The sequence below is a fragment of the Vidua chalybeata genome, chromosome 2 (genome assembly GCF_026979565.1).
Source record: "Vidua chalybeata isolate OUT-0048 chromosome 2, bVidCha1 merged haplotype, whole genome shotgun sequence".
Taxonomy (NCBI): Eukaryota; Metazoa; Chordata; class Aves; order Passeriformes; family Viduidae; genus Vidua; species Vidua chalybeata.
In genome coordinates, this window is record NC_071531.1 from 92,542,754 (window position 1) to 92,569,411 (window position 26,658).

At 44.4% G+C, this 26,658-nt stretch overlaps 1 protein-coding gene across 3 annotated transcripts in view; it reads right to left on the minus strand.

Moving 5' to 3' along the window:
- Positions 1 to 2,022: 2,022 nt before the first annotated feature.
- SLC7A1 (solute carrier family 7 member 1) overlaps positions 2,023 to 26,658 on the minus strand; it is a 40,242-nt gene continuing 15,606 nt past the window's right edge. For all 3 annotated transcript variants that reach the window (XM_053934183.1, XM_053934182.1, XM_053934184.1), the window contains exons 2-12: positions 24,418 to 24,801; positions 19,490 to 19,648; positions 17,129 to 17,303; positions 15,144 to 15,268; positions 13,369 to 13,591; positions 12,445 to 12,584; positions 10,669 to 10,771; positions 8,758 to 8,969; positions 8,273 to 8,421; positions 5,965 to 6,073; positions 2,023 to 5,370 (exon numbers count right to left, since the gene is read on the minus strand). In XM_053934183.1, the coding sequence (XP_053790158.1) occupies positions 5,261 to 5,370; positions 5,965 to 6,073; positions 8,273 to 8,421; positions 8,758 to 8,969; positions 10,669 to 10,771; positions 12,445 to 12,584; positions 13,369 to 13,591; positions 15,144 to 15,268; positions 17,129 to 17,303; positions 19,490 to 19,648; positions 24,418 to 24,787 (1,875 nt within the window). In that variant the 5' untranslated portion in view covers positions 24,788 to 24,801 and the 3' untranslated portion in view covers positions 2,023 to 5,260. The remainder of the gene's footprint in view (positions 5,371 to 5,964; positions 6,074 to 8,272; positions 8,422 to 8,757; positions 8,970 to 10,668; positions 10,772 to 12,444; positions 12,585 to 13,368; positions 13,592 to 15,143; positions 15,269 to 17,128; positions 17,304 to 19,489; positions 19,649 to 24,417; positions 24,802 to 26,658) is intronic.

Below are 26,658 nucleotides of genomic sequence, written 5' to 3' on the forward strand. Positions count from 1 at the left end.
GAATGGGGTATCCACAACTTTTCTGGGCAACCTATTCCGGTATCCTATCAGTCTCATTGTAATTTTTTTTTTTCCTTATGTCCCATCTAAACCTATCCTCTTCCAGTTTAAAACTGTTGTCCCTTGTCCTATCTTGTCCCTTGTCCCTGTCCTTTAATATAGGCCCTGGTAAGTCTCTCTCCATTTTTTCTTATAGGCCCCCTTGAAGGCTGCTAAAAGATCTCTCCTAAGTCTTCTCTTCTCCAGGCTGAACAACTCCAAGTGTCTCAGCCTATCTCCAATAGAAAAGGTGCTCTAAGATCCCTTTAAGACCCTCTAAGATCTTTGTGGCATTCCTCTAGACCCACTCCAATATGTCCACGTCCTTTTTATCCCCAGAGGTGGATGCAGCACTCCAGGTTGGGTCTCACAGGAGCTGAGTAGAAGGGCAGAATCCCCCCCTTGCCCTGCTGGCCACACTGCTTTGGATGCAGCTCAGGTTACAATTGACTTTCTGGGCTTTGAGCACCCATTGTTGGTTCATGTCCAGCCTCTCATTCACCAGTATTCCCAAGTCCTTCTCAGAAGGCCTGTTTTCAATCTCTTTATCCCCCAGCTTGTATTCATACCAAGGGTTGCCCTGACCTAGGTGCAGGACCTTGCACTTGGTCTTGTTGAACCTTGTGATGTTCACATGGACGCACCTCTCAAGCCTGTCCAGATCCCCCTGAATGGCATTCCCTCCTTCCAGTGTACCAACTGAACCATCTTAGTGTCAATCCACAGACTTGTTGTGGGTGCACCTGATCCCACTGTCTGATTCATTTAAGGTGTTACACAGTATAGGTCCCAATAGTGACCCTGAGGAACACTAATCTTACTGATGGCCATTTGGACATTGAGCTGTTCTGGATGCAACCATCCAGCCAATCCCATATCCAGCTTCCATCCATCAAAGCTGTATCTCCTCAATTTAGGATGCTGTGTGGGACTATGTCAAAGGCCTTGCAGAGTCCAGGTAAAGGACATCAGTTGCTCATCCCTCACTCACGAACACAGTCACACCACTGCAGAAGGCCATCAGATCAGTCAGAGTGGCTTGTTGGTAGTTTCTAGGATTCTCCTTTTTACCCTTTGTAAAAATGGTTGAGATGATACAACTGGAGTTGTTACTTTGATGCTACTCAAAACTTTAAATGCACTAAAGCATATTATTGGCCCAGGACAGGCTGGCGGAACCTATTGTAATTTATTAATCTTTCCCCTTTATATCTGGTGCTTTCCTTATCACTTTGTTGGCTTAAAGTCACATTCAAGAGATGCTTCCAGCAGTGAATTGGGAGTAGGACTTTTATGGTGGGAAAACTAGGACTGAACCTAGCTCCATCATCATTTGGTATCATTGCCAATCCCTTTCCCATCTAATTTTTGCCTCCCAGTCCTGCCTCTCACTGGATTCTTCCTTGGCACACCCTCTGGGGCCTGCCCAATCACTAGCCACCCAGCAACCTGTCCCTGTGGGGGGTGTGAAGAGTGCAAAACCAGAAACACTTTTTTCCCCAAAACAGGTTATTCCTTTTTTATACTTTTCCTCTGTCCTGTCTTTCTTTGCCTCTGCATGCTGAAGCAGGTGTGAAAGAAAAGCCCAGGTCACTCGGACAGCGGGAGGAAGGGAGCAGCCCCTGAATGGGGCAGCCATTCCCAGGGAATGAAGATCCCCAGGTGCAGGGCCAAGCTGGGAAGGGGAAGTGTTTGCTTTTGCAGGGCTGGAAACCTCCTGAATGCCATGGCCACTGTGTGGACTTTCCCATTTGGAAATAGGATGGCCTTTGGCAGGAGAGGGAATGTAGCCAGCACTAAGCAGAAAGGGTTTCATCATCTCTGTCTTTAAGGAAGCCATTTGATTTCGTTAATCTTTATTCAATGCAGAAGGGTGTAGCAGCAATAAAACCAGCCTACAGCTGCTCCCAAGGGGTTCCAGAGATGGGCACTGGGAGCAGGTATCAGCCATGGGATGGAAGGAGAGCCAGCAGCGAGAGGGGGGCATGGAAAACTCATCTTTATTGTGGGAAGGTACCATTTGGCCCTACTGGGATTGCACCTCCAGTGACGCTGGCACAGACGGGTTGACTCACTAGATGCACAGTGGCAAAGGCTTGTGGTGGTGGCAGGTGGGGGGGGGAAAGGAAAAACTATCAAGTGCAAAATCAGGTATTTTGTCTCTGCACTGATGGTGGTTGTGTCCCATGGACACTGAGGAGCCTCTGTACAGTTTCCCATGCAGCAGGAGTTCTGTGGTCCCGTTTACTATGTGGCTAATGATTACAGGAAGAGTTTGTATTATTTCAATTATGATGTACAGATAAGTGTAATATATTCCTGATAATAAATCCGTGCGCCAGTGCACCTGTGGGCTGACGGATACAAACGAGTGTTTGTCCTGCTGTGTTTTCTGTGCACACAGAAACTGGAATGAATGGGAAACAAAGCAAAAGCCAATTAGAGGGTTACCCCATTAAGGTAAAGAGGGAAGCTAGATAGTCATTAGCTTCCTGGTTGGTCAGCTGCCTTACCTGACAGTGGCTCACATGCTATGAGTTTCCATGGACTCTTTTTCTAGGATGCTTCCAATATGATTGGGGCTGCCAGCACAGTGATTGTGGTCTCCAGTGTTTCCATTACAGTGTCATGCTGCAGCACGTGACAACAGGAACATTTCTGCCAGTGGTTCAGGCTCATCAACAAACACCTGAACTCCCCAATGTTCCAGTTCACTCAGTTTCAACACCCCAATCCCTGTCTCCTTCACCCTGCCCTCCTGCTGAGAGCCACAGGACTGCTCGGGCTTTGCCACAAAGATTAAAAAGGGACTGGGTCATACCCTACCTCGGGAATGTGCCTGACAACATCCTCCTGAAAGATTTTCCACCAGGCCCTTGGCTTGCTCAGCGCAGATGAAGCTTTGGTAAGGACACAAGCTTCATGTTTTCACTGAACAGAAGCTGGTAGCCAGGTAGGAAAAACATCCTTATATTTTCAGTACAATACAAAACTTTGATCCTCAGTTTTCATCTTGTTGCCCTCCCATTACATTTTCAGTGCCTTTTGGGAGGCTGTGGAGTGTGTTGAGCTTGCCTGTGTTTAAACAAAATAGACTTCAACTTAGTGGCTTTTATTTTCTGTATTAATCTCTCCCTGCTTGAGTAAGACTTAGTATATGCACAAGGAGCAAAGGCTTGGCAGATGGTCAAGACCCAGTGACTGGAGCACTTCATTCTGTGGGGGAAGCTGCACTCATAACACACCCTGAAGTGCACCTAGGAGGCAATGAATACATTACCTTCACTTCCTCAAATTGCAATCCTGTCAAGAAAAGCCTCCCAGTGTATTAGAATTAAAAGATGAAAACTCTTCAGTGGGCTATAAAGTCTCTTGGAAACATGAGAAATGGTCCACAATCCAGCCATGAAATTCAGGAGACGGTCTGATTCCCTTTTCTGCTGCATCAGATGCCTGGTGAGACCCTGGGCAAGTCATGCAGGGGTCTGTTCAGTTCTCCAACTCAATGACAGGTGCAAGAGCCTGTCGCTTCACCAGCAAGGGCCATGCTGACAAACAAATTAAAGACTGTCCAGTGTTCAGAGGAAGTAGTATGAAGGACACCTAGCAAAGCATCCACTTACATCGGGAAAGGGGATTTCTGCAGTATCTGTCTGGGATGCTCCAACCCTGGAAGTGTTTGAGAGCAGGCTGGACAGGGTTTTGAACAACCTGATCTACTTAAAGATGTTCCTGCTGATGTCAGGTAAGCTGGACCAGATGATTTTCAAAAGTCCCTTTCCAACCCAAAGTATTCCACGATTCTATGATCTGTTTTTCAGTACAAGCTGAAGCATTAATTTATATCAGTGGGATTACTTGGGCATGGCTTACCTTCATGGTGCTTTAATAAGCCTTTTTAGAGTAGTGGATTAATTTGGCTAGGGAAAGCTATTAGAGAGAATTAAGACCAAAAAAAAAAATCATCTTACAGCCAAAACCAAGACATTGCCAATCAAATACAGATCCTGGTCTCAACTCCAAATTTCCTGCCTTACTACAGGCAGGCTCTGGAGATGATCTCCAGCCCCAAAGGGAAAGCTCCCCTCAGCAAGTCAGACCCTAGAGTTTAATGGTGTTTTCTGGGCTGCACGCTCTGCCAGGATTGAAAAGTCCCTGCACACCCACAGCCTCCCTGGGCAGGGGGCTGACACCAGGCATTGCTCATGTAAGAACTTCATGCCTTTGAGGATCCTCCTGTGCTTCCCTCCCCAGGGCAGGAATGTGCTCCACCTGACAATGCCAAACCAAAGTTGCTAATGCCAAGCAGCCAGCACAGAAAACTGATGTGGGGGGAAGAACATAGGGCTGTACTTGCTGTCACAGCTAGCTCAGTTCTGCTGGCCATCCCCACCACTACAGCCACACCACTGGTGATTTCTGAGGCAAAGAGGCAGGACTGCTCTTTGGAGACACCCGCTGTTTTCCAGCCTTTGCAGTACTTGCATCATGTGGGTTCCTGACTAAAGCTGGCAATTCCTCTGTGGAGCGTACAGTTGGGAGAAACGCTCACCTGAAAATCAGCAAGCATGAACTTTCCCAACATTTCACAGCAGTGACATGCTTGAAAGCATGTAAGCACGTAGCTAAAAAACACAGTTAAATAAAACAAAAAAGGTAGAATCTGGTATTTTAAAGAATGCAAATCTTACAGGTGCTTTGTTAACCTGGGGAAATCTAGTGATTGTGAGAACCTTTTTTTTTGTGTGCATACACAGAGGGTACAGCTCACATAGGGTGAAGGATAGATCCTGGTTTATGCCTGACAGTAGCACTGCAAAACCTGCTCCATGTAAAATTGAGTAGAATATCTGTCAGGAGGTAATTCCCAGGGCTACTGAAAGAAGGACATTTGTGAGGCCTGGTTTCATAGCAGCATTTGCACACAGAAGCAGTTCTCTTTCTACACACTGGGGAAAAAAAACAAAACCGGAGAGAGACAGAGGGAAGCGCCCCAGATGAGCTGCCAGTGCTGCTGGGAGTATGCCAGAGTTGATTCTTTTCATCTTGTGGTCCCTTTTAACTGTGCTGCTAAACAAACTGCAAGCTGCAGTTGGGGAGTCCTGCATTCTGCTTCCGTGTTCCTGCATAACTGATTACAGGTGTAATCTGGTTCTGGATCCCCACCACAAAGTTTCTTTCACTGCAGCCATTCTTTCAGTCGCCCGTAAGCCAAACACAGTCATTTACAGCTGTCTGAGCCAGTGTCTGTGTTTCTCTCCGCTTCTGCTGAGGTTGCGTAGCTGGCTTCCACACTGTGCCATATTCCATAGGTAAAGTAGATGATAAAGCCTGTGGAAGCCAAGGGAGAGGGCACTGTTAGCTCTGTAAAGAAACAGAAACCTCTACTCACAGTCACTGACTCAAGTTACACCAGTCTAAGTCCAGCCATCCTCATGGTTAGCTTCTAGCAGACAGCCACAATCTTCTTTAAGGAAAAAAGCCATTAACACAGGCACCAGTCTTTAAAAGTCACTCTATCCCAGCCCCAAATAGGATCCTGATTTGAGCATTTCAGACAATTCAGCCTTATGTATAGCGCTGCTGGGAGCATCTTGGGATGCAGCTCAGCTTCTTCAGCTCCAGAAGCACAAGCTCTACCACCTAGACAGCAGCACAAGGCCAGCCAACAAAGGAATGCTCTACAGTTTCTTGTTGGCAACAAGACCCATAAGATGGTTCATGGGCTGTTTTGTCCACACAAAGGCTTCAAGACCCTTGAATTTGAAACAAGGCTTGTTACACACTGACTAAACAGCTTCAGTCAAGTCACCAGAGTTGCCCAAGGATGATCAGAGTGCAGAATCCCTCCCTGGAATGCTATAATAAATTTATGGTGAACAAAATCTAGTAACTTTGAACATACAATTTTTCACTTAAACTCACCTAGGAGCATCCAGATTGCAAACCTAATCCATGTGCCTGCGTCTAGCTGCATCATGAGGTAAACATTCACAAAAATACTCCCAACAGGAAGAAAGGGCAGAAAAGGTACCTGAAAAAGAATGAGGGGTATGTTACATCTACAAGCATGGTTAATGATCAGGAACAAACATCACATCCCTTGTAAATGGGAAGTGATGGCTGTTACCAACTCTTCAGCTGCCAGATCTGAGAAAAGGCAAGGTTGAACCCAAAAGGACATCAGTGCAACACAGGAGGGGCATGTGAACGATGCTGTTCACCTGTTTTAAAAGCTTGTTTTGTGGCCTACAAGGAGGCAAAAAGCAAATTTTAGTAGCAATACTAAATTGCTATTACTTCAGCAATACTTCTGGAGCAAAGGAAAGAAGAGTGAAAACCAAGGACTGTATCATGACAAGCACCTGTTGAAGACCAAGAGATGAAGGTAAGAGGAATGTCAGAGGAGGGACCTGAGGAACTTCATCCATCAGGTAACAAGGCAATGAAGCAATAGAGAGCAAATTATCCCAAAGGAAGAAAAACCAGCAAATACTGCAAGAGATGACTACAGCAGTACCAAGAATGCTTTAGTGGTCTGAGAATCAAAGAATGAGATAGCAAAGCCAAAATGCAAAATTAAGAATACAGAAAATAGCACTGCAAATATAAAATCAAACAAGGCAAATTGTAATAATAGAAAAGTTTCTGAATATAGTGGAATTAAGTGGAAAGCAAACTTCACTCCTAAGGGGAAAAGGAGATTTACAAAACAAACAGGCTGAAATGTGGGCCTTTCTTAATTTAAGCTTTGCCAAAAAATTTTATGTAAAGCAGCTGCTCACATCATTAGAGAGAGGGGATAAGCACACAAATTACAAAAGAGAAGCAGAATATTTTTCTAAATTTGGCTTTGTCAAGTCAGTAGAGACAAATAAAATTTCCCTAGGTGAGTGAGTTATGTACCCAGAGATTGCAGAAGCAATCTCTGAACTATTAAATAAGCAACTCTGAGAGCTCTTGGTAGAGTGGTAAAGTCTCTGAAGACTGGATAAGGGAGAAAAATTACCTGTTAAAAAAACAACTGGGAAACAAACAGGTCAGCCTTGGATATCCAAAGTGATTTTGCAGAAAAATCACCATCAGGTTGTAAATGCCCAAAGAACAGCAAGGAGATAAGAAAAAAGGTTGTCGAGCATTGGAACAGGCTACCCAGGGAAGTGGTGCGGTCATCGGACCTGGAGGTGTTTAAAACCCATGTAGATGTGGCACTTTGGGACATGGTTTAGAGGTGGACTTGGCAGTCCTGGGCTAATGGTTGGACTTGATGATCTTAAAAGATCTTTTCCAATCAAAATGATTCTATGATTTTATGATTACAGATTCAGCTGTGACAGTTATAATTTTCTTTTTTCTTGGACAGGGTAGGGGCTGAGGAGAAAAAGAGGAAGTGAAATATCCTGAGTAAAAGGTGAACAGACTTCCTCAGAAGCATGTTCAGAAAATAAGATCTAGATGAGAGTTCATAACTTTTTTGCTCTTGGACATTTCTGTTTCCACCTTTGGGACCATTACCCCAAAATGAGCTGCAAACACAACCTTGGAAAACTCTAGTTGTATTGCCACTAAAAATCTGTGAATCTACTGAAAATTTTTAATTGAAGAGCAATCCAAATGAAAGCAGTTTAGAGGATGGAATTATAATCCAAAATTAATTAAATAAATTGTGGAGCTATCTGAAATCAATATGATGAAGTGTGACTTGTAGGATTACACTGGGAGGAAAAACCCATCCTAGTGTTTGTTTAATATAGAAAGGATGGTGTGCTTGGAGAGGGCAGGAAAACAACAGAGTTCCTCACACTTAAGGCTGTTTAAGAGAGAATGGACATCCCTTAGCCCCCATGGGGACTAAGGAGGACATGAAAGTGCACTCTTAGAGCCTTAGATCTTTGCAAACAAGTTCACTTCTTGTGTTCTTTCTCCTTTTGTATCCATGATCTGATGTGGCCCTTCACAACCGTCCCCTTTCCTCCAGTGTCTGTCTCTTCCCTGGTCCTATAACCATCTGCTTTCAAAAGCAGGGTCTTGCCTTTCCCTTCCAGCCACAGCTCTGCAGCAGGTTCTGCCTTTCCAGCTTCTCCTGGATAGAAAAATTGACATCATGCCTATACTCTATGCACATCCATTTGGCCAGTGTCCCCCTTCTGATACAGGCCAACACATACAACACATACTCCTCCAACCACCTCCCAGACACCTCTTTTCTAGCTACATATCCCAGGACATTCACCTTAAAGGAGAGTTTGGTTTTGCTTTCAGGCTGTTTCCGTATAATGAAGATGATAGTGACAACAAGGATGGCGGCAATAATCTGTACAGTGTTTATCAGAATGTTTGGCTCAAGGGAAGTCAGGATACAGATACCCACAATTAGGAAACCTGTGAACAGACACCAAAGGTTACTGATTTTTTTTTTAGATACAGAGAAAACCCAAGAACAAATCATAAGTAGGCAAAGCAGAATCTGAAAGCTCACAAACAAAACAGTGACTCACAAAAACCCTAACCATAACAGATATGCCTTTCCCACTATACACCCCCACACACTCCATCTGTGGATTTCTTTTTAAGAAATCAGAAATTTAATCTTCAGTTATTCTGGCCATTACAAGAGCTCATCAAAATCACATCATGGAGGTGAGTTTTCCCACCATGGTGAGAACAAAGCCCTCTCAGATGACTCATTGCCCCAGAGACACTCTGCCCAGCACTCACCTAAGATGAAGGTTGAGACATTCACCACCAAACCTGAGAATTTGGAAGGATCTGAATCTGTGGAACACAGTATGGCTTTGAGGGAAAACTTCTCCTCTTCCTCTGGCAGAAAACCAGCCTGTGACTCACTGGTGCTCACAGACTCATTGTTATCTGTCTCCTCTGTTGACCTTGCCATCTGGTATGCCAAATTAGGTTGCTCTGGCTGGTACCTAGGAAAAGGAAATGACACAAAGAGCCTGTTAGTTTGGCTTTTAAATGAAAGTACCACTCATTTAAAAGCCACACAGATAGTCAGGCTGCATGCCAGACCTTTACAGCACCAGAACAGGCCCATGTCACGTCTATACCCTTCTGCTTCAAGGGGAAATTTGAGGAATGATGTCATCATGATGTAAGCCAATATGACTAGCTCTTATCACCTACAGCTTGGTTGTAACATAAGTGTTTTAAAGTGGACAGTGCTCCCTTTCATGAACCCTGTCATCCATGTCACCTAGACATGACTGGGTGACAGGAGAAGGAAAGAGCAGAGGGACAGACCGATGGTCATAACCAGGCCATTGTGTCATCTGTGGCAGTTCAGCTCTTGCATTTTGGCACGGAGGTGGCTGAGCTAACAGCTCTGCAGCTATCACACCCTGCAGCAGCATTCCTGGCACCCCTGCTCCTCCACCCCAGGCTCTTCTGCCAGCTTGTCTGCTGCCACACAAGGAAGGAAGAGCTGAAGCAAGAATGGTTGTTGCATGTGAGGACAGCACATTCAACAGGGCTGTGACACACAACCATGTGGAACCATAAATAAAAAACACTCTTCCAGCCTCAGCTCTCTGATACTGAATGTTTTGTCAAGTTACTCAGCCACAAGTCTGACTAAAGGACTGGACTACTTTGAAAGTCACCTTAAAAAGTTCCTGTGGCAATGTGCTCATAATGAATGAGACATTTGTTAAACACTGAGAATTGTGAAATTCAGTGAAATCCTTCAGTCTAGCCACAGCAAGAAACTAGTGGCAGGATCTTACAGCTTTGGAAACAATTCAGCTGCTACATCATTAAGAAGTCAAGAGGCAGACAAATCCACTGCCAAGGTCACTACAAAACAGGCACTGACAACCCATGATGGGGGAAATGTCATGCAATAGGTACAGCAGCTTGCAAAAACAAATTAAAAAGCCATTTATAGCTCTGAGGAAAAGAGTAGGCTGGGAAATCAGGAAACTTAAGATGGGTAAGGTAAATCAGCAAGAATTTTCAAGGGGCAGGGTGCAGAGCACAAACACAAAGCAATGGTACCACAGAACAGCATTGGCCCTGCACCTGCTGCAAGACTGTTGTTAGTTCAGTGCAATTGCTGTGAAAGCCTCCATCTCATTCTGAGATGTACACAAAATACACAAAGGTACTTTTCAGTAACATCATCTTCAGATATTTTTTTCATTAATTGAGTGCTGCTGTCCGTAAGGTGCCAAGCACTGAAGATTTTTAGCTTAGGTTTGGGGAGCTGTGGGAACTCAGCACTTCTAAAAGACACACTGATCCTGCAAGCACATGCTCAGTTCTTTTCCTGCTACTGGACTTCATCTCAAATCCCCTTTCAAAAGGAGGACAACCTGAAATGGTATCCCCACTGGGGACAAGAGTGGGGACAAAACAGGCATCCAGGATCACACATCTATCCTCCCTACCCCTTGGTGTATCTCCTGGGGTATTTAGAGTTGACCATAGCAGGACTGGTGTGAACAAGGACCTCTCTGTAGATCCAACTAACACAATCCCCCATGAAATTAAAGAAACAAGCTCTTCACATGCCTGTAGCTGGAGATGTGCCCATAGAAACTATGAGAGAATCTGACTGCTGTGTGGAATTCTCTCTGTATGCCACAAGAGACAAAGCTTCTACATTCTTACCTCAGTACCAACACACAGGCTGCTACCAAGGAGTAAGCCAGGAGGGTCCCGATGGACATGAGGTCCACAAGATCTTTCAAGTCAAAGAGAAAGGCCATAACAGCTGTAGGAGGAGAGGAAGGTAAGAGAAAAGAAAAATCAGCAACATGGCAGAACATGCACATCTCAGCAGCGTTAATAATGATGCAGCACACATGTGACTCTTGCTCAGGATTTGGTAGGGGAGCTTAAGATGTCCCAAGAGAAGGAGAGGCAGGCCTTGGTGCATGAATACTCTAAGACTCCACAGGCTGTCCCAGCCTCACTAGCTGAAACAATAGGAAATGCTTACTACAGTCAGTTCCAGCCTGTTTGTCTCACACAGCTATGTTCACCCAACTACCAATGAAAAGCAGGGGTTTAAGCCACAACCTCATTGTTAGTCCCCCAGTGCAGCTGCAGCACTCCTGAAGTCACAATTATCTCCTGGAAGTAGCTAGAGGGAACAGAGGATGGGCAGCACCTTGCCCCGGTGTCTCAGCTCAGCTGGGCTGCAATGAGGCTTGTGCATGCAGTGGGACCAAGCATCAAAGAGGGCACCTTGAAGTAGCAGGTGTCATTGTGGAGATTTCCAGAAAAAGGCTGCCATTCCTTAGGGATTACCCTGCTTACACACCCTCACCAGGTAACCCTGGTTGTACAGGAAGTTGTATATGGCTTTCAGAAGGCAAATAAGTGGATAGAAGACACACAGTCAGACATCAGGTGGCACCAACAGCCATATGAGAGTGTAGGGACTTCAGAGCCAAGCCTGGCCCAGCTCAGCCTTAATGCACAACCTGGAGCTCAATACCAGCCCAACCTTCAAACTCAGCTGGCAAATGCTGTGTCTGCAGCTTCGTGTGAGTTTTGGTCATAGGCACTATGGACCACTTGGATGAGACCACAAAGTTGGGGTGGTTTTTTTGTTTGTTTTTGTTTTTTTTATATTGCTCTTTTTCCTACCCCACCACGGTCTGGACCCAAGAATACCTGAAGAGGAAGGTGCGGGAGAAGGAAGCTGTGAGGAGGCTCTGCGAGTCCCAGCAGCAGGAGCTGAGCCCTTTCACAAGAGCTCAGAGCCCAGGGCAGCAGTCCGGCAGCAACTCCCCACCAAAGGTGGCACATTCTTGTGCCCATGGCTCATCCTGCATTTGCAGCAGAAGGTAAAGAGGAAGCAGCAAGGCTGCTCTCCTCTTTGCCAGGCATCGTGAGGAAGGGGGAGGCTGCAAGAACAGGGTAAGCTGCTCATCCTTGCTGTCCGGGAGGTTTAATTCCTGTATTTCTGGCGGGCCAGGAGAAGAAGGGGAGAACAGGATGGCTGCCAGCTGTGACTAACTGATTAACAAATGCCAGTGCCACAGGGGCCATCTGCTCGTCTCTGGCTGCTCTGGCACAGGCAGTACAGTGTCTTCAGCCAAGCCAGGCTAACAGCCACAAGGATGCTGGGGCACCACTGGCTGCTACCTTGCAGGGCGTTAATTACTTTTAAGGCTGGCTGAGCAGATAAAGGTAGTTCCTGGCATGAGACAGGATTGTAAGCAATGAGCTCTGAGAAAGAGGGACAAGCACACAGCAAGCTACTCATGCTCACCCAGACTCTCCAGGGCATGCCCTAGAAATCCAGGACACCCTCTGGGATGCTGTATTCTGCAATATATCCAATTAGTAAGTGGGCTAGAGTCAGACAGACTTATCTGCCCTGAAGATGAGCTTATGTCTCCTTTCCACACATTTGTGCAAGTCTTTGGATCCTACCTGAAGTAGCTCCTGAGGTCACTGTTGCAATTAAAGGAGTTTTTCTCTTTTCGTTGACTTTAGCCAAAAATTTAAAGAGAAGTCCATCTTCTGCCATTGCATAAATTATTCGAGGCATCGGAAACATGGAGCCAAGGAGACTACGGACACAGGAAGGAGAAATAATCTACTTATATCACCTCCTGCTGAGCACAGGCACACAAGTGAAAGCAAGTTTATGGCAGTGTAACTATAGAACAGGTAGCTTTTGTTCACTTCAGCTTCTCCTTCAAGAGCTCCCTCTGAATACCCACATTACTGATAGCTGGTAACTGAGGTGCAGCTCTATGACTTTGGATAGCTAAACTTAGCCATGGGGCATAAAACCAGCCTTTCAGGTAGTAAAAGAGCTGTAACTTCTATGAGCCTCTGTGAGTTGCTCACCTAATTGAGTATGTCTAAGTTGATCTGCAATAGGCCTTCCAAGTTCAAGAGGTGACATGTTCTGCCTCCAGCCTGCCCTGCCTCCCTTCCAGATGGCTGTCCTGCAGGTAACCTGCAGACAGATGGCCCTGGATATGGTAAGCCCCATGCCCTCCTGAAGATGCACCCTGCACTACCTGACACAAGTCTGCTCTCACCCAGCAGGCCAGGATGTCTTGCACTCAAACCATGCTTGCATTGCATAGTTGCTTCCATGACTTAGTCACTCAATCCCGATTTATATTCCTGAGATGCCCCTGCTGGGTCTTCTGCTAAGATGGGAGCTTCTGGAAGTGATACTGGTCACCTGCTTCTCTGGTACCTACCACAGGGTGAAATCCTGGTCCTTTTGAGGTCAGTAGCTCTGAATTTCATCCCTGGTCTCCGCTCCATTTCTTAAAGAGGTGGAGGTACATGAAAGATGTACCTTGAGAAGTGCAAAAATGAAGAGCAGTGTCTTACCTTGTAGAAAGTGCACACAAGGAACCAACAGCCACTGCATAATTGGCTCCATCCCAACCCACGTATTTAAAGGCATTGGGTAAAGGGCTATTGGTATCCAGCTGGTAGTAAGGCATCATGAGTGTCAGGGCAGCCGACACGCCAAAATAAGCCACAAAGCAGATGAGAAGAGATGCCACAATGCCAATAGGAATGGCTTTCTGAGGGTTTTTTACCTCCTCACCTACAAGAAAGGAATTTAAATATCAGTTAAATGACAAGCAAGACCTTTATCCCAACCTAGGGCATGCATGCTGGTTGGGGCTTTTAAAGGTTTTGTGGGCACAGAGGTGCTCTTTGACTATAATGACACTGATGGCCGGCTCCATCTACTTGGGATATCACAGCCTGTTTGCAGCCATTTCTGCTGCTCCTGTCACTTCTTCTGACACACATTCGTGGAAGCCTTGTAAACTAAGGCACAGAAACAATCTGGATTAAAAGTAGTCTTTTCCCCTAAACAGATCATCCTTCTATCCTACTTGTGGTGCAGACGCAAGAAGAGTTCAATGATCACAGATGATGGAGTGAGAAATTATTGTGCAGTTGTAGGGGAAATCCATGGATGTCCATTTTAGTAACATCTCCACCAGAATTAATACACCATGATCATGGCACCGTAGGTGCCCGTTTCCAGAGAAAGGCAGAGTGCCTGAAAGTCACATGGATCTTTGAAAATACCTCTTAACAAAAGGATCTCCTCTAGATCTTGTGGAAAATTCTCAACAACCAAGTGGGAAAAAATGTGTGTAAAAAACCAAAATTCCTCAAAATTCAGGGACTGATCAATTACAGAACAGATTTGTGCTATCCTAGTCCTACAAAACTGCTCTGAAAGCAAGAGCTCCTGAGGTACAGCATTTTAGCAGGATGAACTGATAAACACAGATCCATCCACCTACAAGCCAAAAGCAGATGAATGTTTCTCCCACAAGGAGAGGCTCCAGGGCTGGCTGGAGTAATGGAGCCAACACTTCAACTCCTTGCTTGGAACAAGATGCAGTAATGCTTTATATTTGTCTGTGATGATTCCCTTCTCCCTCTGCTCCCACGGTTCTTGCCAAATGTGAAATTAAGGATAATCCTTTCTTCAGGGAATTAAGCCACAAGAAATATGACTATGCTGATGCTTCTCTCTCAAAATGAGACCTCTTAACCTTTACAGGTAAAAACTCCTGATTCTGAGGCACAGCCCTAGGGTGCAGTTTACTCCCCAGAGGCTTCCTCTTTCTCTGGATCTTTAAAATAATCCAAGCCATCAGAGCTTCTTCAGCTGAAGACACTGAAGAATTCTGTTCCAGAATAACCTGTTGATTAAAGTATTATCTGGAGTTACAGGCTCAAACTCATACCAGACAGGTGAACCTGAGCTCTCCCTGTTTGCCTAGCTGGTAAACCCAGACATATTTTCTGTGGAGTCTGACATGGTTGTGTCATCACTGACCATCCACAAGCTTGGGCCCTGCAGGCAAAGAAAGGAGGAAGCTTGTGGTTATACTTTATCCATTGCCACAGCAGCTACAAGTCAGCACTCAATCAGCACTCAGGGACTTGAACAAATTCAGCACTCTCACTATTAGGAACAGCTGAGCCAAAAGCGTATTTTGAGCTGGGGTTCAGAGGGACAACAAATGTGGTGTCCTCATTTCCCTATTATCTGTGCTCTGCAATGTTACTAAAAGTCAATCTACAGGAAGCCAGGTTCACAACCAGAATGAAGACATCTTCCCTCTTACCTGTAGTAGCAATACAGTCAAATCCCACAAAAGCATAAAAACACGTGGCTGCCCCTGAGAGGACTCCTTTCCATCCATAGGGCATAAACCCTCCAACACCATAGAGCTTTTCTTCCTGTGTTTGACTGAAAGACATGACACTGGGTTAGAAGTGATCCTGCCTAGCTGGGAGTCACAAAGCTATTCACATAGCTCATAACAAAATCCAAAGCCAAAGTTTGAAGAAGCAGGCTCTCCCTTTCATATGCTAGCATACAAATACCAGGCAAAACGCTAAGCCCTACCCACCGCTGAGTTTTGGACTGGCCTACAACAGCCTGGGGAATGCATGGAATAAAAATGGTTCGTGGTTTGTTTCTACCACCTGTTTTGTGGGGTGGATAAAAATGTCTTGGCTAAGACAAGGAGAAAATAGCATGAATATTAAAAATAATCCCCTAACATTACTGCATGTGTGTGGATACATATAATCATTTGAACAGAAGCTTTTGGAAAAGCTGAAGACTGAGAAACATGTGAACCATCCACTTTTTAGTTTAGATGGTCTCAGATAAAGGGTAGGTGAATAGACATAAGACAGGAATGCAGGGTGCCATGATTGTTTACAATGCACCCCATTTTCCATTCTCATCTTTCAAACTCCTTGTGCAAAGCTCATACTCAAACCATGCCTATAACAGTGAGAGAGAAGTGGAGCCTGAATCCCTGACACACCAAATGCTTTGCTGAGCTTTAAGCAAAGTTCATTTAAGTCAACAAACACAGGATGATCTCAGTGCACTCTGGATTGCGACTCCAGATCCATGTGCCTTGTGTTGAGTGACATATAACAAGCATACCCTTCAGTTCAAGTGATTTAGGTCACTTTTTCAGTGAAAAGCCTTCCTAAAGATGAATTAAGGCAGTTAAACTAAAACTAAATCCCATGTGCAAGTCTTCTCACATATAAGCATCTGAACTCTTTCATAGAATCTCTGTTGAGACTTAGATGAAAACTGGCCTACAGAAATAACACAAGGCAAATGTGGATTAGTCTGGAAATAATGATAAAATAAATCCCAAACAAATTTTACAAAAATACTAAGTCATAGAGGTCAAAGAGCTGCACTCATACTTTGAAACTCTTGCAGTAATTGCTCCTTGCATGGGAATAGCAGGAGAGAAGGAGAAGGGACATGTCCTATAGAAGCAATTTATTTGCAGCAGGTTGGATTTTGAAAAGAGGTTCAAGAAGCGGCTTTTACACAAGATAATTTGACCCACACAACATTTATGAATCTCACCAGATTTTGCCCAACTGTGCTTCCCTGCAGGCCATCATAAAAGGCCTGAAACATGTAGAGATATTTAAAGGCCCTTATTCTGCATGGTACAGTCTCAAGCAAAAATTAATAGCTTTGTCTTACTGGTAAGCCTTGTAAGCTCCTTAATTTTGACCTTGTGTAGGATGACAGAATTTTGGCCAAGCAGCAAAATGTCATTAAAAACAGATTTATGATATGCTTACAGCAATTCATTAAAATAATTTGCAACTTGCCTTCATTTTATTGAGGCATCTGGGACAAGGTCTCTATAGAGTATAACAATGCCCCAAGGATATTGCCCAAGTATTCAAAGAAAGTACACAGCTATACTTGGACATTGCTTCATACAGGCACCAGAGCCAGCCTGGTGTAGATTTGAGTAGAACACTGTCTAAAGAGCTCTTTTCTCTCAACTTTGGATGCCATATTGGTTATAAGGCTAGAAATGGTCAGTCCTGCAGCAGGGCCCACAATAACACAGCCTACTCCTAGCACTTTCAGCCCATCAGCACAGCCTGCTTTCAGCAAATGCGCACCAAAGACAGCTTTGCCTCCAAGGTATGTGGCAAAGGAGGCAGCCAATCCATTCACTGGTTTTCTAAATCAGTCCACAACCCCCCATTTAAACTTGCTTTTGAAAATGCACCAGCTTCTGAGATTAGAAGAAAACATCCAACCTACTTGTCTTTGAAAAATTTATGGCTGGTGTTGTAAATGTCCTGTTCAGTCAGGTTCCAGTTTTTAACAGATCCTTTCACAAAGCCGGAGATCACGACAAATCCAAGGACAAGGACGTTGATGCAGGTGAACACTTTGTTCACCAGGGCAGATTCTTTCACACCAAAAGCTAAAAGCCCTGGGGAAAAAATGGCATAAGTCAGGTATTTCACCACCAGCAGCAGGTCATGGGGACTCACAGACACAGCTCAACTGTGTTCATACTGTGCTCTGCCCAAATGATCACACCTTGTTTCTTCACAAAACCAAGTAGCTCAGGATTCACTCACCCAGAAGCAGGATAAGGACTTCAGTTCAGACATTATTTCTCCAGAATGTGACACACCTTCCCACCCAGCATGCCCATGTGAACTGTGTCTCTAGTAAAGTGCTTTGCTAACACACTTAAACTACTCCCACAGCCTCAAACTCCACACAGAGACCTGGAGAAAGCACAACAGGTGGTTTTCAATAAAGGAACATTGTCTTAGAGGTCTTGGCTAAATGCAGAAGTTATGAACATCACTCAACTTTCCTTAGAAACAGGGGAAAATATGAGCAGGGACCAAATCCAGGAGGATTCTACTTCTAATAGCTACTTCTAGAGCTGAAGATAAAGAAAAAGATGGCATCTTGGGAATCCTGCTCCCTTAAATCAGCAAGAGCTTTGCCAGTAAGTTCAATGAGAGCAGGATTTCAGCTTGGTCTTAAGATCATCTATCTGAAGAAGAACATGGCTACAGGCCTTGGCAAACAAAATCTCACTGAGGCATAACTTGGCTTCTCAGGTTGACAAGCTCTCTTCACTCCTCTTCAGGTGTCTGATTTTTAAGAACTGAAACTTTTAACTCAAAGGTTGAAGGAGAAGTAAAAAAACTTCACACTGGCCCAAGGCAGAAAAGCACAACACAGTGGTCTTTTACTGCTACTCCAAGGGACTTCAATGAGAGAGAAGCATCCTGTGTACTCATCTTTCCTTCTTTTAAGATAAGAAATAAGCTGAGACAGCCATATCAAAAGAGTGTTTGATAGGACTGCATACCAGCCCACAAAAACTTGTAAGGTACTTTTTAGAAATCTGAAGTTCAGGACAGTGCAAACAGAAATAAACTTGTGTTGATGGTATTTGAGACTAAAGCTGCTCTTTCAGCAGTTTTTTTTTAGAAAATAATGGTTTGCCTTTTTTATTAAAATCCATGGAATTTGCTTCATGCAGGAGCATAAAGCCACCTTATTATAAAGTAACCTTTGTAAGTTTACACCTCAGCAGTGCTAAAGTAAGGAGTTCTAAACGTTGTAAATTGTATCTGAAGTGAAAGATCAGATTCTGATTTGAAATGAGAGCAATTCATATTACATACAAATGAACAAAGGGAGAAATCTCTCCCATTCAGATGCAATCCTGAAAACAGAGGGCTGCTATTGGCTTCATCAGCCCTAGATCCAAATGTAAACCCAAATGCCAAAGCATCCCTTGCTTATGAGGCCTGCCCCCATGAGCACAGCTCACACTGAGAAGGCCATTCTGATCAGAGTGGGAAACAGCAGAGTAACCTTGCTAGTGCGACACTGCAGCTTCTGCCTGCTAGAAACCACAGAGGAGTACAGAAGCATATTTTTTAAAATTTGCCTAAACTTGCTAATGCTTTGCAAGACCCAGCTGGAGTAGAGATAAACATTCAGAAGAATTTTGATCTTGCAAGTTGTCAGAACTTTTCCAATTTATGAACAAAGGCTCAGTACATTTTTTTTTAAAAAGAAGTGTGGACTGTCTGTGACAGTTTATTTCTCTGGAATCTTGTATTCACTTCTGCAAATTGAAGCCCATATATATTAAAAAAAAAAAAAAACACAACTAAAACAGTAGTACATGAAACTGTAACCAAGCCCTCTTTCTTTTTTTTTCCCCTCACTTTCCTGGCTCAAGCCATCAAAAATTGGCAGATTATCAAAGGAGGAATGAGGTTGATAGACCAACTGCATGAAATTCTTGTGTAATAGGATTTGTGGAGGGAAGGATTAAACTCCTACACCTGACTGAGGATAAGTCATCTTTTCTTTTCCTCCTTATATAAAATTTGATTGAAGCTTTTAAAAGTGGCTCAAAAATATTGAGAATGCGCCTCTCTAATTAAAAACCTTGTAAAGAGGCTATGCCCTGTGCTAACTCAACAGCAGCTATATAGGTCAATCCAATACTTGTATCAAAGAAAGTCTTTAATATGTTGTTCAAAATAAATCAGGACTTCATGCTCATTCCAAAAGCAAACAATGAGATTACAGAAGAAGGAGGTGCAAGACCCACGAACCCCTCCAGTGCCTCACCTGTTAGGATGATGATTATCACCACAGCAAAGATGTCTGGGTATTTTGCTAGCACTCCAGGAGCATCCATCGTCATGTATTTTTTACAAAATTTTTCAATGTGCTGCCCTATGATTTCATCAAACGTCGCGCTCCAGGCTCTGGCCACACTTGAGGTTCCTGCCAGAGGATAGAAAGGACAAAGATCATCCTTTGTGGCTGGCACATGTTCCAAACCAGGGGGAGCCTTGTAAGCTTTTTCAATACGGAGGGTCTCAAAGCAGCCTTGCATGTGCTCCCAGGGGCTGGGAGCAGCCTTTCACGTCCACACCCAGCCCACAGCCTGTGCTCATGCTTGGCATCTGCTCTGATAGTAACACACACAGGTGGTGGGCCTCAGACTTATGCTAAACTGACAAGTTGAGAAAAATCTTTTTAGTCTGGCTTCTTTGCAAACCTCAACTTCGCCTCAGATACTGCCCTGACTGATCTTTTCCTTACACCCCCAAGGGCCCGCCCTTCCCTGTCACCAAATGACACTTCCCTCAAACCCAGTAATTTCTGTTACCAGAGAAGTCCACATGTAATGCTGGCAGAAGACCGTGGAAACCCATTTTAGATGTCTGCAGCCCAGGCAGAGAGCCCTTACAGAATCCAGCTTCTCTCTAGCAGTGCAATGCTGGAGCACCAGAGCCTGGACCACACCAGTGGCCAGCTCTGCGCTCTGGCAACACTCAGGTCTGCTCTGAATTCCAGTGCTAGAGCATCCAAATAGGAAAAAGACTCAGATACAATTTACATGTTATCTGAGCATAAATCAGTCTATTGCAGAATGCTGGGGATGACCACAGCAAGTGGAACAGCTCCTGCCTGCAGCAAGTGCTCAGGCTTCACCCTCTGAGGTCACTTTTTGTTTCTGTTTGAGTGCATCCTACTACTTGCAGCTTGCTGGGGTGAGGACTGAACCTGGGGTCTCAGGACAAGCAAGCTGGGGACAGTGTCTGAGCCATAAAAGTAATTTTAGAGAACTGAAATAGTAACAACAAAGAGCTACCACCAGACAGTGACAGCATTTTGTGAAATAAGTAGGCTTAGATAAAAGCCAATTTCTTCCTCTCCTGTGTTAACATGACTACTGTTACACGCCCAGTGTCTCATACAGTACATACACTATATATAACAGCACCTAATTGCATATCATAATTATTACTGTACATAATGATCTAGTTAAAAAAAGAGCTTGGCTTGGTTTTGGCTTGCAGAGCAGCTCCTCAGAGGATGCCATCAGGGGCCCCTTTCCACCCAGAACAGTCTGTCCTGCCACACTCACCTGAGAGTGGGTGTTCAGTCCCAACTCCGGCACCTGCAATCCTGTCAAACAATGTCTGTGCTCACCTACAGCCAAATCCTCTGCAGCAGCGGTGAGCAGCACCTGCAGCACAGCTGGAAACACTCACCTGCCCAATCCAGCTTTGCAACAGCATAAAAATTAAGCTGCAGAACAGACCTGTTGGGAGACTCTTCTGTTCACCAAGACAGAAAAGTGCACAGTGTGAACACCTTTAAAGAGTTTGGACATCACCGCCATCAATTTAATCTTGAGAAATTGCAGAAGTTATCGTACACCACATTACAATTTTTCAGGTTAGCTTTGGCACGATTTGAGGAAAAAGACTATTTTAATGCTATTTTTTTTTGTCCTAGCTCTAATATTTTACGTTCTAGGATGGGAACACCCAGATCCTGCATGTGTTTTATTAGATGCCAGCTGCTTCGATGCCAGCTCCACATAACTTATCAGCCATTTATCTGGAACTCTCTGTAACCACAGGCTTGAGGGAGCAGGGGGAATCTGACATTCTTTCAACGACACAGACACCTGGATAGTATCTTGCTGTTATTAGAGAGCACAGTGCAAAGACACTCAGCTTGTACCCAGGAGGATTTACTAGTTCTGGGTCAGCATAGCCTCACCAGAGCGGATTTGGCTCCTGCCTACAGCACACAGCTCCCAGGAGAACTGCAGAGCTCAGGTGCTGGGCTCGCTGCAGGAACAAGCATGGGCAAGGAGGTCACCAAGTGCCAGGAAACCCCAGCAGCACCTACTGAACAGAGATGCTGTTACTCATCATACTACCAACTCCCACCAGTTTCTAGTTCCTGAAACGCATTCCACAATATGGAACAGTTCCCCAAACCCACACCATCCCAGAAGAAAGTTCACATCAGATCCTGGTCCTGGACACCTTTCTCTTTCTCTCTAGACCATAACTGATAAGCTGCATACCCATTTATTTCTCATCACCCACGTCCAAGACTCCACACAAGCCTTCCCCCAAGTCAAGTCACTTCAATTAATTAAAAGTTACTGGCCACCCATCCTTGGGACTCCAGGATTTCTTTTTCCACCCTCACAATACTTCCTGAGCTGATGTCTGAGAATCTCAGCATGAAAACACCAAGCTGGCTGAGCCCTTTTGAGATGCACATTTTTGATGCACTGCTTAGCATTTTCTCAGCAAGATTAAGAAAAAAAAAAACAGTTTTCTGCCCCTCTCAAGCCCTGGGTCTGAAGTGCAGTGTGTGCCTGTCAGAGACTGGAAGTACTGATGTCCCGAGACATTTAAGGATGCCTGCATGTTTGAGAGTGAGCAGGTTCAAGCTTTGCCCTGGTGAGGCAATGCCTTGCCTCCACACCCCCCAGCCTCTATTCCAGCACTGCATTGGCACACCAGGGGCAGGGCTCCACTCTGCCTAACCCAGCTCCTGAGTGGCCAAATGACCAGAAGTCCCACCACCAGGTTTTCATGGCTGAGCATGAGTGCAGCACATCTTGACCCTACCTTCCTCTTGGAGTTTGTATCTGAACACTGCTGGAAGGCAGGCGTTGGTAGCTATGTATGCTTTTCTATATCTTCTGTCTTTCGCTCCTTCTTCTAATTCCCTCTTCTTGGAAAATTTTGAGTAACTAACAGGTTTACAGTTTGCTAAGTTGGATGGGCTAAATTAATACTGTGAGAAGTGTTTTTATATTGATCAGATGTTGTATTGAGTCTTTAGCCAAAGTCTCCTAATTTTTCAAAAGTTTGCCAGTAAACTTTTGTGTTGTTTTGACCTCTTGGGACTATCTGGTCGGTATTTCTCCCATCTGTCTAACCCAGAGTACAGGAACCATTTTAAACACTTTCAAAAGTCTCATTGGGTGAGCTGACTGGGACCTTACAGTGGAAGCCAACATATCTTTCTCCTCCATGCCTCAGATGCTGCTGGGAGTTGTCCTTGCTCACAAGAGCGGCAATTAGCTCTGGGAGAAAAGCTGAGCAAGATAAAGAGACCTCCTACACCTCATATCCTCTGCTAGTGTTTTTCCACCTTAGCCACCCTTTCTCACAAATTATGAGAAAGACAGTTTGCAAATACACATTCTTGACACAGGACTGAAATAAAAGTAAGGAAGTCGTATTTGAACACATTCATGGATAGTACCTACTTTTTTTTAATTGAATTTCCTGCCTTGTGACAATACAGTGAGTAGTCAACTCTGAAATAAGAACTGAGACAGTTGTTCAAAATCCATTACGAGAGGAAAAAAAAAAAAAAAATCTCGGAAATACCACTCTGAGCCCAGATCCTCAGAGTAGAACATTCAGTAGGCAAAACTTTTCATTGTGCATTTGCAGAATCAGGTTTTGGGACAGCAACCACGGCTATGTCACTCATTTTGGTCGTCCAGTATCATGGTAGGAATGTCCCCAAAACCAACTAGATGAAGGGCATGAAGGAGACGATTTATCATTACCTTTCTGGAACAGAAGAAAAATTACCAAGAAGTCTGTTCAATTTTTCTATGTGTAGCCTAAGCAGAGTCCATCGTAGAAATGTGGAAGAAATTATACACTTACTTTTTTAAAAATTATTTTTATCTACTCCTTGCAGTGAATGTAATTCAAAAAATAGCCACAGGACTCAGATTTCTTAAGGAGAGGAGTTTAATTGACTCTGGCTTTTCATCTTCTCTTTTTTTTTTTTTTTTTTAAAGAAGGAGGGGAAGAGAAGAAAAATATTTCAGGTAACACACAGAGAAAAGCCAGCATGATCTCAGACAGGCAGCTGCTATGCCACTATGTTGTTCTTGATATGATCTTATCCTCCAAGCACCATAGAAACTAAATTCCAAGGTAATGCTTACAAACCCCATAAAATGCATTTAAAAAAAAACAACTCCCTTTAGTATTTTAGCATACAGTCAGTTTTCAGTTTAACTAGCAGACTTTCAGTCTCAACTGCTAAGACTGTTGCAGCCTTAGAGATGTGATAACAAGCAGCCTGCCCAGAATTGTGCTTGAAAAGACACAAATCCTTAATTAGCAAAGTGTGGGTTAGTTTTAATGCATCGGCTGAGCTGCACGGCACATGCTCTGAGCTTGAGCCAGGGCCTCTCCTCGTGGGAGTCAAGGGCTTAGGAGGGATTTGGTTTGTATTTTCCAGAGACTGTGAACCTGCAGATCATCTCAAGATTAATTCTGCAGCAATTCACAAGACAAAACTTATCTCCAGATACTCTAAATAGATCCCAAAGGGACCAGAATTAATCCTTGATCAACTGTGAGTACAGACACTCTGTATAAAAGCATCTTTCTGTGAGCAGCTCCTTTCTCAGCAGAGAGGACACTCTAGCACCCTAGCAAATGTGCAGAAGCCACAGGATGCCAGAGGGATGAGGTAGAGATTCAGAGGAATTCCCAGCAGCAATAAGCCCTCAGCCAGCAGCACAGGAGCCATCAAAAACACATCCCACTGATGAGTCCTGAAATCCTGGGTGAGCGCAAGAGTGAAGCATCTATTTTGTAACAGTAACACAGGCGTGACCAGAAACAAGGGTGACCCTACAGACCAGGCTGCCACCTTGAACTAAAGCTAGGCTCTCACAGCACACCCAGCACACTTACCAATAACATAGGAGAGGATTAGATTCCAGCCTGTGATGAAGGCCCACAGCTCACCCACAGTCACGTAGCTGTAGAGGTAAGCCGATCCTGTCTTAGGAACTCGAGCACCGAATTCTCCGTAGCACAGTCCGGCCAGCACCGAAGCCAAGGCGGCAATCAAGAAGGAGATAACGATGGCAGGTCCGGCGTTCTCCCGTGCCACAGCTCCAGCCAGTACATAGACACCTGCACCCAAAGTGCTGCCTACACCCAGAGCTACCAAGTCAAATGTGTTAAGGCATCGCGAGAGGCGACTGTCTTCTCGAGAGCAGTCCACATTTTTCCGACGAAGAAGCTGGTTTCCAAAATTGGTAATTTTCTGACACTCCATCTTCCTGTTTGGGCCTGCAAGAAAGATTCTGCCATCATTATCCAGACCAGAATAGCCCCCTACACCAGCATCATTGCACAGGTACAATGCTACAGCCCTGTTTCATTTCAACAAATGAAACTTCCCATTTTCCACCTTTTTACTGGGTGAAATGTCTCCTTTGACATTTTATCTGGACCTACCGTGGGGAAGTAAAATAAACAACACCAAAGTTCTTCTTCCAACTCTCAGTCTCGCTGCAAACCTTGTGCAATTCCCGGAGAGAGGCGATACTCCAGTCCTGCTCCCACCCTGCTCCACAGTCACTTAGCTTGCACACAAATGGGCAAACTGAAAATGCAAATTTTGTCTTCCAGATTTCAGAGTTTTCCTGTTCTGGGCAAGAGACTACTTTAAAAGTGAATGTCCCAGTTTCCCCATTTACCACACTTTGGTTCACATTGCAGAGAGCTTGTGGAGTGCACAAACCCTGTACTACTGGGATGAATTTTAACCTGAACATGTTGCAGGGATGTACGTAACACCTCTCAACCTGATAGACTGAGGAAACAGCTACTCCAGGACAATCTCCTCTTTAAGATATGTTGTATAGACATCAGATTTTCTCTACTTTATTCTACAAATCTCCAGGTTGTGTGGCCACAGCCTACAAGGATGAACCTCATCTTCCATCTCAGACTGCATCCTCTAGCTACAACAGCTATCCACCCTGATACCCACACTGTACCATTTAGCCTGGCTTCAACAACAGGGCTTTAAAAATGTTTCTTCATTAATTATGGAAAAGGACAATGCTTCTTTTATTTTGATGCAATGCTGGATTGAGACATACATTTTCCAGCAGTACACACTGCACATGGACATCAATACTGTGCTGAGAATAACGTGTGGGCAAAAATACTCCTAAATGCAATTTACAGTACAATTCAGTGAGATTGGTACTTCATTAGCTCCAGCTAAAACCTAGTGTAAAAGGTGGGAAAATACATGCTAAGAAATTTAATTAACCAATGCAAATGTTAAATCCATGCTTCAATTTTGTTACCATCATCAACTACAAAACCAAAAATCCTCTTCACTTTTCCAAGACACCCGTCCTAAGTCCTGGCTTAAATCCCTTTCTCTTGGCTTTACACTAACTCCCTACTATGAGAAAGTAATTACAACTGCAGGAACAGTGCTGAGGATTTACAAGGCCCACTGTATCAGGAATTGTACCCCACCAACAGCTCTCAAACATGCTCCCAACAGGCATGTATTTAGACAAATAAGGAAAGGTAGGTTTTAGGCCAATCTTAAAAAATCTTGTTTCATTAACCATGGGAGCTCCCAACACATACAGAGAAGAAAACTATCTTCTCCCTTCAGCAGGAAGACAGACCTAAATCTTTACCTAAATGCATTCATGTCAGATTGTTCACTCAAACTCCTTTTCACCTGAACCTTACCCAAATCCATGTCAGCCAGGATTGCTTTTAGCTGGACAACTGCCCACCTCCCTAAAACTGGGACAGGGCAGTCACAAACTTTGAACTGGGTTAAATGGACAAGAAGATTGTGGTACTGGAGTGTCTCCTATGAATTCTGTTGCTTTCTAGGATGCTACCTAACAACAATGGTAGACCTTTTACTTCCTACACAGCCATCTACCTTAACAAAATCTGGTATCCTGCAAAACAAACATAACTTAGTGGTTTTAATTCTGCACTGAAAATGAAGGGGTAACTGGTCCCTAATTCCCTGCCCCGCCACAGACACACACATCATGAGAAATCACTTCCTTGGCAAAAACAGGGTTGGTGAGGGGCAACGTCCCCAGGAGAGGAACAGACCCTTGGTGCAGAGATGGAGGATCAGGGTGAGAACTTTGC